Below are 12020 nucleotides of genomic sequence, written 5' to 3'. Positions count from 1 at the left end.
ACAACAAAAATATCCAGAAAAACGCATGTCAAAAATGTTATAAATGTATCTGCATTTTAATGAGGGAAATAAGTATTTGACCCCCTCTCAATCAGAAAGATTTCTGGCTCCCAGGTGTCTTTTATACAGGTAACGAGCTGAGATTAGGAGCACACTCTTAAAGGGAGTGCTCCTAACCGCAGCTTGTTACCTGTAAAAAAGACACCTGTCCACAGAAGCAATTAATCAAATTCCAAACTCTCCACCATGGCCAAGACCAAAGAGCTCTCCAAGGATGTCAGGGACAAGATTGTAGACCTACACAGGACTGGAATGGGCTACAAGACCATCGCCAAGCAGCTTGGTGAGAAGGTGACAACATTTGGTGCGATTATTCGCAAATGGAAGAAACACAAAAGAACTGTCAATATCCCTCGACCTGGGGCTCCATGCAAGATCTCACCTCGTGGAGTTGCAATGGTCATGAGAATGGTGAGGAATCAGCCCAGAACTACACGGGAGGATCTTGTCAATGATCTCAAGGCAGCTGGGACCATAGTCACCAAGAAAACAATTGGTAACACACTACGCCGTGAAGGACTGAAATCTTGCAGCGCACGCAAGGTCCCCCTGCTCAAGAATACATATACATGCCTGTCTGAAGTTTGCCAATGAACATCTGAATGATTCAGAGGACAACTGGTGAAAGTGTTGTGGTCAGATGAGACCAAAATGGAGCTCTTTGGCATCAACTCAACTCGCCGTGTTTGGAGGAGGAGGAATGCTGCCTATGACCCCAAGAACACCATATCCAACGTCAAACATGGAGGTGGAAACATTATGCTTTGGAGGTGTTTTTCTGCTAAGGGGACAGGACAACTTCACCGCATCAAAGGGACGATGGACGGGGCCATGTACCGTCAAATCTTGGGTGAGAACCTCCTTCCCTCAGCCAGGGCATTGAAAATGGGTCGTGGATGGGTATTCCAGCATGACAATGACCCAAAACACACGGCCAAGGCAACAAAGGAGTGGCTCAAGAAGAAGCACATTAAGGTCCTGGAGTGGCCTAGCCAGTCTCCAGACCTTAATCCCATAGAAAATCTGTGGAGGGAGCTGAAGGTTCGAGTTGCCAAACGTCAGCCTCGAAACCTTAATGACTTGGAGAAGATCTGCAAAGAGGAGTGGGACAAAATCCCTCCTGAGATGTGTGCAAACCTGGTGGCCAACTACAAGAAACGTCTGACCTCTGTGTTTGCCAACAAGGGTTTTACCACCAAGTACTAAGTCATGTTTTGCAGAGGGGTCAAATACTTATTTCCCTCATTAAAATGCAAATCATTTTATAACATTTTTGACTTGTGTTTTTCTGGATTTTTTTGTTGTTATTCTGTTTCTCACTGTTCAAATAAACCTACCATTAAAATTATAGACTGATCATTTCTTTGTAAGTGGGCAAACGTACAAAATCGGCAGGGGATCAAATACTTTTTTCCCCCACTGTATATACTAGGCGGTGTCAGAGGAAGGCCCCAAAAATGGTCAAAGACTCCAGTCACCCAAGTCATAGACAGTTCTCTCTACTACCGAACGGCAAGCGGTACCGGAGTGCCAAGTCTAGGTCCAAAAGGCTCCTTAACAGCTTCTACCCCCAAGCCATAAAACTGCTGAACAACTAATCAAATGGCCACCCAGACTATTTACATTGACCCCCCCCCGTTTATTATCCATGCGTAGTCACTTTACCCCTACCTACATGACTTGGTACTGGTACCCCCTGTATATAGCCTTGTTATTTTATTGTGTTACTTTTATTTATTTTTATACTTTAGTTTATTTAGTAAATATTTTCTTAACTCTATTTCTTGAACTGCATTGTTGGTTAAGGGCTTGTAAGTAAGCATTTCACGGTAAATTCTACACCTGTTGTATTCAGCGTATTTGACAAAATATTTGATTTGATACAATTTGATTTGTTGGAAATGTGACATCCTATGACGGTGCCACATTGAAAGTCACTGAGCTCTTCAGTACGGGCCATTCTACTGCCAATGTTTGTCTATGGAGATTACATGGCTGTGCTTGATTTTATCCACCTGTCAGCAATGGCGTGGCTGAAGTAGCCGAATCCACTCATTTGAAGGGGTGTCCACATACTTTTGTATATATTTTGTGTGTGTGTGTGTGTGTGTGTGTGTGTGTGTGTGTGTGTGTGTGTGTGTGTGTGTGTGTGTGTGTGTGTGTGTGTGTGTGTGTGTGTGTGTGTGTGAGTGAATGTACAGTATGTAATTATGCATACACACACACACAGCAGAGCTATTCCATGCTGTCAGTAGCTCTTTAGATACCTGTGGCTGAAAATACAACAAAGCCTGTCCAACAAGTATTAGCAGGACATTGATGTTTCTATTTCCATTTCATGAGATACAGAACAAAGCCACTGAGACACGACTAGTCCACTACATCACCAGGGTTAGGCTCATTGTACTTCAATTCAGGAAGTACAATGAAACTACATTTCCAATTCTCTTCAATTCTTTTTAATTGGGAACATTTGGAATTTGGTTTACTTTCTGAATTGACTGGAAATGGAATGGAATTGAGCCCAACCCCGATCACAACTACATGCTGCCCTGATACATGGCTGTTGTTGACTCCTATAGCATCCAACCATAGGAATGTACGTGTTAGTCAGGGTAATACCAGCCAGTGATATCCTGGTGCCCCAGCCACTGTCTACTGTACTCCTATAGCATCCAACCATAGGAATGTACAGCCACGTGTTAGTCAGGGTAATACCAGCCAGTGATATCCTGGTGCCCCAGCCACTGTCTACTGTACTCCTATAGCATCCAACCATAGGAATGTACAGCCACGTGTTAGTCAGGGTAATACCAGCCAGTGATATCCTGGTGCCCCAGCCACTGTCTACTGTACTCCTATAGCATCCAACCATAGGAATGTACGTGTTAGTCAGGGTAATACCAGCCAGTGATATCCTGGTGCCCCAGCCACTGTCTACTGTATGTGTGACTGTTAATCAACCAGTATACAACTCTAACCCCACTACCACAGATACCACAGATACATTTAAACGGAAAGCTGACGTCCTATCTTCCTGTCCTGTCTCTCCGCTCCAATCAGCCAATCCCAACGAGGAGCTGCGGTTGACCTTCCCGGTCCGGGACGGCGTGGTATTGGAACCTTTCCGGTTGGAACACAACCTCGCCGTCAGTAATCACGTCTACCACCTGCGACCGTCGGTACATCAGACCCTCATGTGGAGGTGAGATATGGAGAGACAGACACACACACATTCGACCGTCCATGGAGTTGAGACTCGAGTCTTATTCTTTTTCTGTACCTCTACAAATGTTCTTCTTCTAATAGAATGGCCTATCCATGGCAACCATGATGTTAACGTTCCCTGGACAATATTGACCAATTGCAGTCCTGGAAACGTAACCTTTTACTGCAGCAGGCTCACACACAGTGAGGTTCTTGGTGGTCTTAACCAAATCTACTTTGAAACTAAAGTATCCACCTCACATACAGTGAGGTTCTTGGTAGTCTTAACCAAATCTACGTTGAAACTAAAGTATCCACAGTGAGGTTGTTGGTGGTCTTAACCAAATCTACTTTGAAACTAAAGTATCCACAGTGAGGTTCTTGGTAGTCTTAACCAAATCTACTTTGAAACTAAAGTATCCACAGTGAGGTTCTTGGTGGTCTTAACCAAATCTACTTTGAAACTAAAGTATCCACAGTGAGGTTCTTGGTGGTCTTAACCAAATCTATTTTGAAACTAAAGTATCCACCTCACACACAGTGAGGTTCTTGGTGGTATTAACCAAAAATATTTTGAAACTAAAGTATCCACAGTGAGGTTCTTGTTGGTCTTAACCAAAACTACTTTGAAACTAAAGTATCCACAGTGAGGTTCTTGGTAGTCTTAACCAAATCTACTTTGAAACTAAAGTATCCACAGTGAGGTTCTTGGTGGTCTTAACCAAATCTACTTTGAAACGAAAGTATCCACCTCACACACAGTGAGGTTCTTGGTAGTCTTAACCAAATCTACTTTGAAACTAAAGTATCCACCTCACACACAGTGTGGTTCTTGGTAGTCTTAACCAAATCTACTTTGAAACTGAAGTATCCACCTCACACACAGTGAGTTTTTTTTTGGTGGTCTTAACCAAATCTACTTTGAAACTAAAGTATCCACAGTTAGATTCTTGGTGGTCTTAACCAAATCTACTTTGAAACTAAAGTATCCACAGTGAGGTTGTTGGTGGTCTTAACCAAATCTACTTTGAAACTAAAGTATCCACAGTGAGGTTCTTGGTAGTCTTAACCAAATCTACTTTGAAACTAAAGTATCCACAGTGAGGTTCTTGGTGGTCTTAACCAAATCTACTTTGAAACTAAAGTATCCACAGTGAGGTTCTTGGTGGTCTTAACCAAATCTATTTTGAAACTAAAGTATCCACCTCACACACAGTGAGGTTCTTGGTGGTATTAACCAAAAATATTTTGAAACTAAAGTATCCACAGTGAGGTTCTTGTTGGTCTTAACCAAAACTACTTTGAAACTAAAGTATCCACCTCACACACAGTGAGGTTCTTGGTGGTCTTAACCAAATCTACTTTGAAACTTAAGTATCCAAAGTGAGGTTCTTGGTAGTCTTAACCAAATCTATTTTGAACTAAAGTATCCACAGTGAGGTTGTTGGTGGTCTTAACCAAATCTACTTTGAAACTAAAGTATCCACAGTGAGGTTCTTGGTGGTCTTAAACAAATCTACTTTGAAACTAAAGTATCCACAGTGAGGTTCTTGGTAGTCTTAACCAAATCCACTTTGAAACGAAAGTATCCACCTCACAGACAGTGTGGTTCTTGGTGGTCTTAACCAAATCTACTTTGAAACTAAAGTATCCACCTCACACACAGTGTGGTTCTTGGTAGTCTTAACCAAATCTACTTTGAAACTAAAGTATCCACAGTGAGGTTGTTGGTGGTCTTAACCAAATCTACTTTGAAACTAAAGTATCCACAGTGAGGTTCTTGGTGGTCTTAACCAAATCTACTTTGAAACTAAAGTATCCACAGTGAGGTTCTTGGTAGTCCTAAACAAATCTACTTTGAAACTAAAGTATCCACCTCACATACAGTGAGGTTCTTGGTAGTCTTAACCAAATCTACGTTGAAACTAAAGTATCCACAGTGAGGTTGTTGGTGGTCTTAACCAAATCTACTTTGAAACTAAAGTATCCACAGTGAGGTTCTTGGTAGTCTTAACCAAATCTACTTTGAAACTAAAGTATCCACAGTGAGGTTCTTGGTGGTCTTAACCAAATCTACTTTGAAACTAAAGTATCCACAGTGAGGTTCTTGGTCATCTTAACCAAATCTACTTTGAAACTAAAGTATCCACCTCACATACACTGTGGTTCTTGGTGGTCTTAACCAAATCTACTTTGAAACTAAAGTATCCATCTCACACACAGTGAGGTTATTGGTGGTCTTAACCAAATCTACTTTGAAACTAAAGTATCCACAGTGAGGTTCTTGGTGGTCTTAACCAAATCTACTTTGAAACTAAAGTATCCACAGTGAGGTTCTTGGTAGTCTTAACCAAATCTACTTTGAAACTAAAGTATCCACAGTGAGGTTCTTGGTGGTCTTAACCAAATCTACTTTGAAACGAAAGTATCCACCTCACACACAGTGAGGTTCTTGGTAGTCTTAACCAAATCTACTTTGAAACTAAAGTATCCACCTCACACACAGTGTGGTTCTTGGTAGTCTTAACCAAATCTACTTTGAAACTGAAGTATCCACCTCACACACAGTGAGTTTTTTTTTGGTGGTCTTAACCAAATCTACTTTGAAACTAAAGTATCCACAGTTAGATTCTTGGTGGTCTTAACCAAATCTACTTTGAAACTAAAGTATCCACAGTGAGGTTCTTGGTGGTCTTAACCAAATCTTATTTGAAACTAAAGTATCCACAGTGAGGTTCTTGGTGGTCTTAACCAAATCTATTTTGAAACTAAAGTATCCACCTCACACACAGTGAGGTTCTTGGTGGTATTAACCAAATATATTTTGAAACTAAAGTATCCACAGTGAGGTTCTTGTTGGTCTTAACCAAACCTACTTTGAAACTAAAGTATCCACCTCACACACAGTGAGATTCTTGGTGCTCTTAACCAAATCTACTTTGAAACTTAAGTATCCAAAGTGAGGTTCTTGGTGGTCTTAACCAAATCTATTTTGAACTAAAGTATCCACAGTGAGGTTCTTGGTTGTCTTAACCAAATCTACTTTGAAACTAAAGTATCCACAGTGAGGTTATTGGTGGTCTTAACCAAATCTACTTTGAAACTAAAGTATCCACAGTGAGGTTCTTGGTGGTCTTAACCAAATCTATTTTGAACTAAAGTATCCACAGTGAGGTTCTTGGTGGTCTTAACCAAATCTACTTTGAAACTAAAGTATCCACAGTGAGGTTCTTGGTGGTCTTAACCAAATCTACTTTGAAACTAAAGTATCCACAGTGAGGTTCTTGGTGGTCTTAACCAAATCTATTTTGAAACTAAAGTATCCACCTCACACACAGTGAGGTTCTTGGTGGTATTAACCAAATATATTTTGAAACTAAAGTATCCACAGTGAGGTTCTTGTTGGTCTTAACCAAATCTACTTTGAAACTAAAGTATCCACCTCACACACAGTGAGGTTCTTGGTGGTCTTAACCAAATCTACTTTGAAACTTAAGTATCCACAGTGAGGTTCTTTGTAGTCTTAACCAAATCCACTTTGAAACTAAAGTATCCACCTCACACACAGTGAGGTTCTTGGTGGTATTAACCAAATATATTTTGAAACTAAAGTATCCACAGTGAGGTTCTTGTTGGTCTTAACCAAATCTACTTAGAAACTAAAGTATCCACCTCACACACAGTGAGGTTCTTGGTGGTCTTAACCAAATCTACTTTGAAACTAAAGTATCCACAGTGAGGTTCTTGGTGGTCTTAACCAAATCTACTTTGAAACTTAAGTATCCACAGTGAGGTTCTTTGTAGTCTTAACCAAATCCACTTTGAAACTAAAGTATCCACCTCACAGACAGTGAGGTTCTTGGTGGTCTTAAGCAAATCTACTTTGAAACTAAAGTATCCACCTCACAGACATTGAGGTTCTTGGTGGTCTTAACCAAATCTACTTTGAAACTAAAGTATCCCCCTCACACACAGTGAGGTTCTTGGTGGTCTTAACCAAATCTACTTTGAAACTAAAGTATCCACAGTGAGGTTCTTGGTAGTCTTAAACAAATCTACTTTGAAACTAAAGTATCCACCTCACACACAGTGAGGTTCTTGGTGGTCTTAACCAAATCTACTTTGAAACTAAAGTATCCACCTCACATACAGTGTGGTTCTTGGTGGTCTTAACCAAATCTACTTTGAAACTAAAGTATCAATCTCACACACAGTGAGGTTCTTGGTGGTCTTAACCAAATCTACTTTGAAACTAAAGTATCCACAGTGAGGTTCTTGGTAGTCTTAAACAAATCTACTTTGAAACTAAAGTATCCACATTGAGGTTCTTGGTAGTCTTAACCAAATCTACTTTGAAACTAAAGTATCCACAGTGTGGTTCTTGGTAGTCTTAACCAAATCTACTTTGAAACTAAAGTATCCACAGTGAGGTTCTTGGTGGTCTTAACCAAATCTACTTTGAAACTAAAGTATCCACCTCACACACAGTGTGGTTCTTGGTAGTCTTAACCAACTCTACTTTGAAACTAAAGTATCCACAGTGAGGTTGTTGGTGGTCTTAACCAAATCTACTTTGAAACTAAAGTATCCACAGTGAGGTTCTTGGTGGTCTTAAACAAATCTACTTTGAAACTAAAGTATCCACAGTGAGGTTCTTGGTAGTCTTAACCAAATCCACTTTGAAACGAAAGTATCCACCTCACAGACAGTGTGGTTCTTGGTGGTCTTAACCAAATCTACTTTGAAACTAAAGTATCCACCTCACACACAGTGTGGTTCTTGGTAGTCTTAACCAAATCTACTTTGAAACTAAAGTATCCACAGTGAGGTTGTTGGTGGTCTTAACCAAATCTACTTTGAAACTAAAGTATCCACAGTGAGGTTCTTGGTGGTCTTAACCAAATCTACTTTGAAACTAAAGTATCCACAGTGAGGTTCTTGGTAGTCTTAAACAAATCTACTTTGAAACTAAAGTATCCACCTCACATACAGTGAGGTTCTTGGTAGTCTTAACCAAATCTACGTTGAAACTAAAGTATCCACAGTGAGGTTGTTGGTGGTCTTAACCAAATCTACTTTGAAACTAAAGTATCCACAGTGAGGTTCTTGATAGTCTTAACCAAATCTACTTTGAAACTAAAGTATCCACAGTGAGGTTCTTGGTGGTCTTAACCAAATCTACTTTGAAACTAAAGTATCCACAGTGAGGTTCTTGGTCATCTTAACCAAATCTACTTTGAAACTAAAGTATCCACCTCACACACAGTGTGGTTCTTGGTGGTCTTAACGAAATCTACTTTGAAACTAAAGTATCCATCTCACACACAGTGAGGTTCTTGGTGGTCTTAACCAAATCTACTTTGAAACTAAAGTATCCACAGTGAGGTTCTTGGTAGTCTTAACCAAATCTACTTTGAAACTAAAGTATCCACAGTGAGGTTCTTGGTAGTCTTAACCAAATCTACTTTGAAACTAAAGTATCCACAGTGAGGTTCTTGGTGGTCTTAACCAAATCTACTTTGAAACTAAAGTATCCACCTCACACACAGTGTGGTTCTTGGTAGTCTTAACCAAATCTACTTTGAAACTAAAGTATCCACAGTGAGGTTGTTGGTGGTCTTAACCAAATCTACTTTGAAACTAAAGTATCCACAGTGAGGTTCTTGGTGGTCTTAAACAAATCTACTTTGAAACTAAAGTATCCACAGTGAGGTTCTTGGTAGTCTTAACCAAATCTACTTTGAAACTAAAGTATCCACAGTGAGGTTCTTGGTGGTCTTAACCAAATCTACTTTGAAACTAAAGTATCCACCTCACACACAGTGTGGTTCTTGGTAGTCTTAACCAAATCTACTTTGAAACTAAAGTATCCACAGTGAGGTTGTTGGTGGTCTTAACCAAATCTACTTTGAAACTAAAGTATCCACAGTGAGGTTCTTGGTGGTCTTAAACAAATCTACTTTGAAACTAAAGTATCCACAGTGAGGTTCTTGGTAGTCTTAACCAAATCCACTTTGAAACGAAAGTATCCACCTCACAGACAGTGTGGTTCTTGGTGGTCTTAACCAAATCTACTTTGAAACTAAAGTATCCACCTCACACACAGTGTGGTTCTTGGTAGTCTTAACCAAATCTACTTTGAAACTAAAGTATCCACAGTGAGGTTGTTGGTGGTCTTAACCAAATCTACTTTGAAACTAAAGTATCCACAGTGAGGTTCTTGGTAGTCTTAACCAAATCTAATTTGAAACTAAAGTATCCACCTCACACACAGTGTGGTTCTTGGTAGTCTTAACCAAATCTACTTTGAAACTAAAGTATCCACCTCACACACAGTGAGGTTGTTGGTGGTCTTAACCAAATCTACTTTGAAACTAAAGTATCCACAGTGAGGTTCTTGGTGGTCTTAACCAAATCTACTTTGAAACTAAAGTATCCACAGTGAGGTTCTTGGTGGTCTTAACCAAATCTACTTTGAAACTAAAGTATCCACAGTGAGGTTCTTGGTGATCTTAACCAAATCTATTTTGAAACTAAAGTATCCACCTCACACTTAGTGAGGTTCTTGGTGGTATTAACCAAATATATTTTGAAACTAAAGTATCCACAGTGAGGTTCTTGGTGGTCTTAACCAAATCTACTTTGAAACTAAAGTATCCACCTCACACACAGTGAGGTTCTTGGTGGTCTTAACCAAATCTACTTTGAAACTAAAGTATCCACAGTGAGGTTATTGGTAGTCTTAACCAAATCTACTTTGAAACTAAAGTATCCACAGTGAGGTTCTTGGTGGTCTTAACCAAATCTACTTTGAAACGAAAGTATCCACCTCACACACAGTGAGTTTCTTGGTAGTCTTAACCAAATCTACTTTGAAACTAAAGTATCCACCTCACACACAGTGTGGTTCTTGGTAGTCTTAACCAAATCTACTTTGAAACTGAAGTATCCACCTCACACACAGTGAGGTTCTTGGTGGTATTAACCAAATATATTTTGAAACTTAAGTATCCAAAGTGAGGTTCTTGGTGGTCTTAACCAAATCTATTTTGAACTAAAGTATCCACAGTGAGGTTCTTGGTGGTCTTAACCAAATCTACTTTGAAACTAAAGTATCCACAGTGAGGTTATTGGTGGTCTTAACCAAATCTACTTTGAAACTAAAGTATCCACAGTGAGGTTCTTGGTGGTCTTAACCAAATCTACTTTGAAACTAAAGTATCCACCTCACACACAGTGAGGTTCTTGGTAGTCTTAACCAAATCCACTTTGATACTAAAGTATCCACCTCACAGACAGTGAGGTTCTTGGTGGTCTTAACCAAATCTACTTTGAAACTAAAGTATCCCCCTCACACACAGTGAGGTTCTTGGTGGTCTTAACCAAATCTACTTTGAAACTAAAGTATCCACAGTGAGGTTCTTGGTAGTCTTAAACAAATCTACTTTGAAACTAAAGTATCCACCTCACACACAGTGAGGTTCTTGGTGGTCTTAACCAAATCTACTTTGAAACTAAAGTATCCACCTCACATACAGTGTGGTTCTTGGTGGTCTTAACCAAATCTACTTTGAAACTAAAGTATCCATCTCACACACAGTGAGGTTCTTGGTGGTCTTAACCAAATCTACTTTGAAACTAAAGTATCCACAGTGAGGTTCTTGGTGGTCTTAACCAAATCTACTTTGAAACTAAAGTATCCACAGTGAGGTTGTTGGTGGTCTTAACCAAATCTACTTTGAAACTAAAGTATCCACAGTGAGGTTCTTGGTGGTCTTAACCAAATCTACTTTGAAACTAAAGTATCCACAGTGAGGTTCTTGGTAGTCTTAACCAAATCTACTTTGAAACTAAAGTATCCACCTCACATACAGTGAGGTTCTTGGTAGTCTTAACCAAATCTACGTTGAAACTAAAGTATCCACAGTGAGGTTGTTGGTGGTCTTAACCAAATCTACTTTGAAACTAAAGTATCCACAGTGAGGTTCTTGGTAGTCTTAACCAAATCTACTTTGAAACTAAAGTATCCACAGTGTGGTTCTTGGTAGTCTTAACCAAATCTACTTTGAAACTAAAGTATCCACAGTGAGGTTCTTGGTCATCTTAACCAAATCTACTTTGAAACTAAAGTATCCACCTCACACACAGTGTGGTTCTTGGTAGTCTTAACCAAATCTACTTTGAAACTAAAGTATCCACAGTGAGGTTGTTGGTGGTCTTAACCAAATCTACTTGGAAACTAAAGTATCCACAGTGAGGTTCTTGGTCGGTCTTAACCAAATCTATTTTGAAACTAAAGTATCCTCCTCACACACAGTGAGGTTCTTGGTGGTATTAACCAAATATATTTTGAAACTAAAGTATCCACAGTGAGGTTCTTGTTGGTCTTAACCAAATCTACTTTGAAACTAAAGTATCCACCTCACACACAGTGAGGTTCTTGGTGGTCTTAACCAAATCTACTTTGAAACTAAAGTATCCACAGTGAGGTTCTTGGTGGTCTTAAACAAATCTACTTTGAAACTAAAGTATCCACCTCACACACAGTGAGGTTCTTGGTGGTCTTAACCAAATCTACTTTGAAACTAAAGTATCCACCTCACATACAGTGTGGTTCTTGGTGGTCTTAACCAAATCTACTTTGAAACTAAAGTATCCATCTCACACACAGTGAGGTTCTTGGTGGTCTTAACCAAATCTACTTTGAAACTAAAGTATCCACAGTGAGGTTCTTGGTAGTCTTAAACAAATCT

At 39.5% G+C, this 12020-nt stretch overlaps 1 protein-coding gene across 9 annotated transcripts in view; it reads left to right on the top strand.

Moving 5' to 3' along the window:
- Positions 1–12020, top strand: part of LOC106577220 (zinc finger MIZ domain-containing protein 1) — a 239501-nt gene that overhangs the window by 197942 nt on the left and 29539 nt on the right. For 7 of the 9 annotated variants that reach the window (XM_045700990.1, XM_045700991.1, XM_045700988.1 and 4 more), the window contains one exon: positions 3055–3265. In XM_045700990.1, the coding sequence (XP_045556946.1) occupies positions 3055–3265 (211 nt within the window). The remainder of the gene's footprint in view (positions 1–3054; positions 3266–12020) is intronic. The other 2 variants (XM_045700993.1, XM_045700992.1) reach the window with 1 other exon arrangement.

The sequence above is a fragment of the Salmo salar genome, chromosome ssa18, assembly GCF_905237065.1.
Source record: "Salmo salar chromosome ssa18, Ssal_v3.1, whole genome shotgun sequence".
Lineage (NCBI taxonomy): Eukaryota > Metazoa > Chordata > Actinopteri > Salmoniformes > Salmonidae > Salmo > Salmo salar.
Note: the sequence above shows the minus strand (reverse complement) of the source record. Positions and strands in the feature narration are given on the sequence as shown.